Source organism: Carassius carassius, chromosome 22 (assembly GCF_963082965.1).
Source record: "Carassius carassius chromosome 22, fCarCar2.1, whole genome shotgun sequence".
Classification (NCBI taxonomy): domain Eukaryota; kingdom Metazoa; phylum Chordata; class Actinopteri; order Cypriniformes; family Cyprinidae; genus Carassius; species Carassius carassius.
This window is the reverse complement of record NC_081776.1, coordinates 350,001-351,695: the sequence shown is the minus strand read 5'-3', so window position 1 is coordinate 351,695 and position 1,695 is coordinate 350,001. Positions and strand designations below refer to the sequence as shown.

At 38.3% G+C, this 1,695-nt stretch overlaps 1 protein-coding gene across 1 annotated transcript in view; it reads left to right on the top strand.

Moving 5' to 3' along the window:
• Positions 1–676: 676 nt before the first annotated feature.
• Positions 677–1,695, top strand: part of LOC132099291 (monocarboxylate transporter 2-like) — a 6,456-nt gene continuing 5,437 nt past the window's right edge. The window contains exon 1 of the mRNA XM_059505722.1: positions 677–1,052. Within this exon, the coding sequence (XP_059361705.1) occupies positions 839–1,052 (214 nt within the window). The 5' untranslated portion in view covers positions 677–838. The remainder of the gene's footprint in view (positions 1,053–1,695) is intronic.

Below are 1,695 nucleotides of genomic sequence, written 5' to 3'. Positions count from 1 at the left end.
TCCCAACATAAACAATCTCACACAGAAGCACGTTGTTTGTAACTTTGAAATATATTAGTAAAATAATTGACAGCATGCAGTCATATCCTTTATAATATCTATGCAGGAAGGTTATTTGGATTTGAAGAGTGCAGCCAAAAACAAAAGCTCATCTTACTCAGGGCTTTAGTTTTGTGGTGTGTGTGTGTGTGTGTGTGTGTGTTTGGCTTCAGAACTGATATATCACATGACAAGAATCACTCAAGTTTTGTTTGGTGTGTAAACAATGACTTTGTCATGTCTGTAGCCCCGCCCACATTTCCATAAACTCACGCAGCGTGATCTGAACGTGAAGGTCAAGGTCTGGACAGAATCACCAGCAGGAGAGTTAAGACGAGTTCAGCTTTCAGTCTTTAGATGTGTGTAAATTAAATGATGAAATATAACAAATGAATGCGCCATACAAATAAATATCCATTCTAGTTCAGTTGTTTCAGTATGATTTGCAATAGAGTGTGTTTATGAAGCCAATGGCGTGAAAAGCATCTGTTGTGGCTCTCTTTGTGTGTGTTTGGTTTTAATTACTGCTCATTTACAGGCTTCTTCCATCCAGAGCTGCTATATCTGTTCTCTCTCTCTGCCCACCAGAGACTAAAAACAGAATCAAGTGTCATTTCTGCAGGATTCCAGTAAAAAAACACCTGTTTTCAGACAGGTTTCCTGAACACACCCACTGGTCTCTCATTGGTCAGTCGGGCAGATAGTCCCGCCCTACACTCAGACGATTGGTTGAATGTCACAGCTGTAATATAGTGTGTTCTGGTCTCTGTTTCTCCTGCAGTGATATCCAGGGCTCACGATGCCTCCACCTGTCGGACCCCCAGCAGTGCCGCCTCCAGATGGTGGGTGGGGCTGGGCTGTGGTGGGCGGGGCTTTCATCTCCATTGGATTCTCTTACGCCTTCCCAAAGGCCACCACTGTGTTCTTCAAAGACATTCAGAGGATTTTCCACGCCTCGTACAGTCAGGTGGCCTGGATCTCCTCCATCATGTTGGCCGTCATGTACGCTGGAGGTAAAACATTTACACACTCCAGAATCACCATTGGCTAGACTGATATACTATTTATTTTCTCATATATAATAATATACACTACCACTTAAACGTTTTTGAACGTTTTTTAAGTTTTTAGCTCACCAAGGCTTGATCCAAAACACAGAAAAAGCAGTAATATTGTGAAATATTTTTACTATTTAAAATAACTGGTTTCTATCTGAATACATTTTAAAGTCTAATTTATGTCTGTGATGCTCCGCTGTATTTTCAGCATCATTACTCCAGTCTTCAGTGTCACATGATCTTCAGAAATTATTCTAATATGATGATTTGCTGCTTTAGAAACACACACACACATATCTATATATATATATAAAATTTACTCAACTGTTTTAGATATTAATAATAATCAGAAATGTTTCTTGAGCAGTAAATCATCATATTTTCATGATTTCCGAAGATCATGTGACACTGAAAACTGGAGGAATGATGCTGAAAATACAGCTGCACATCACAGAAATAAATTACAGTTTAACAGAGATTCACACAGAAAACAGATATTTTAAAGATAAAAATATATATATATTTTTTACTGTGTTTGTATTAAATTACATTGGGTTTGTAAAGTTTTAAACTTTGGCATCACATAAAGGTCTTGTCG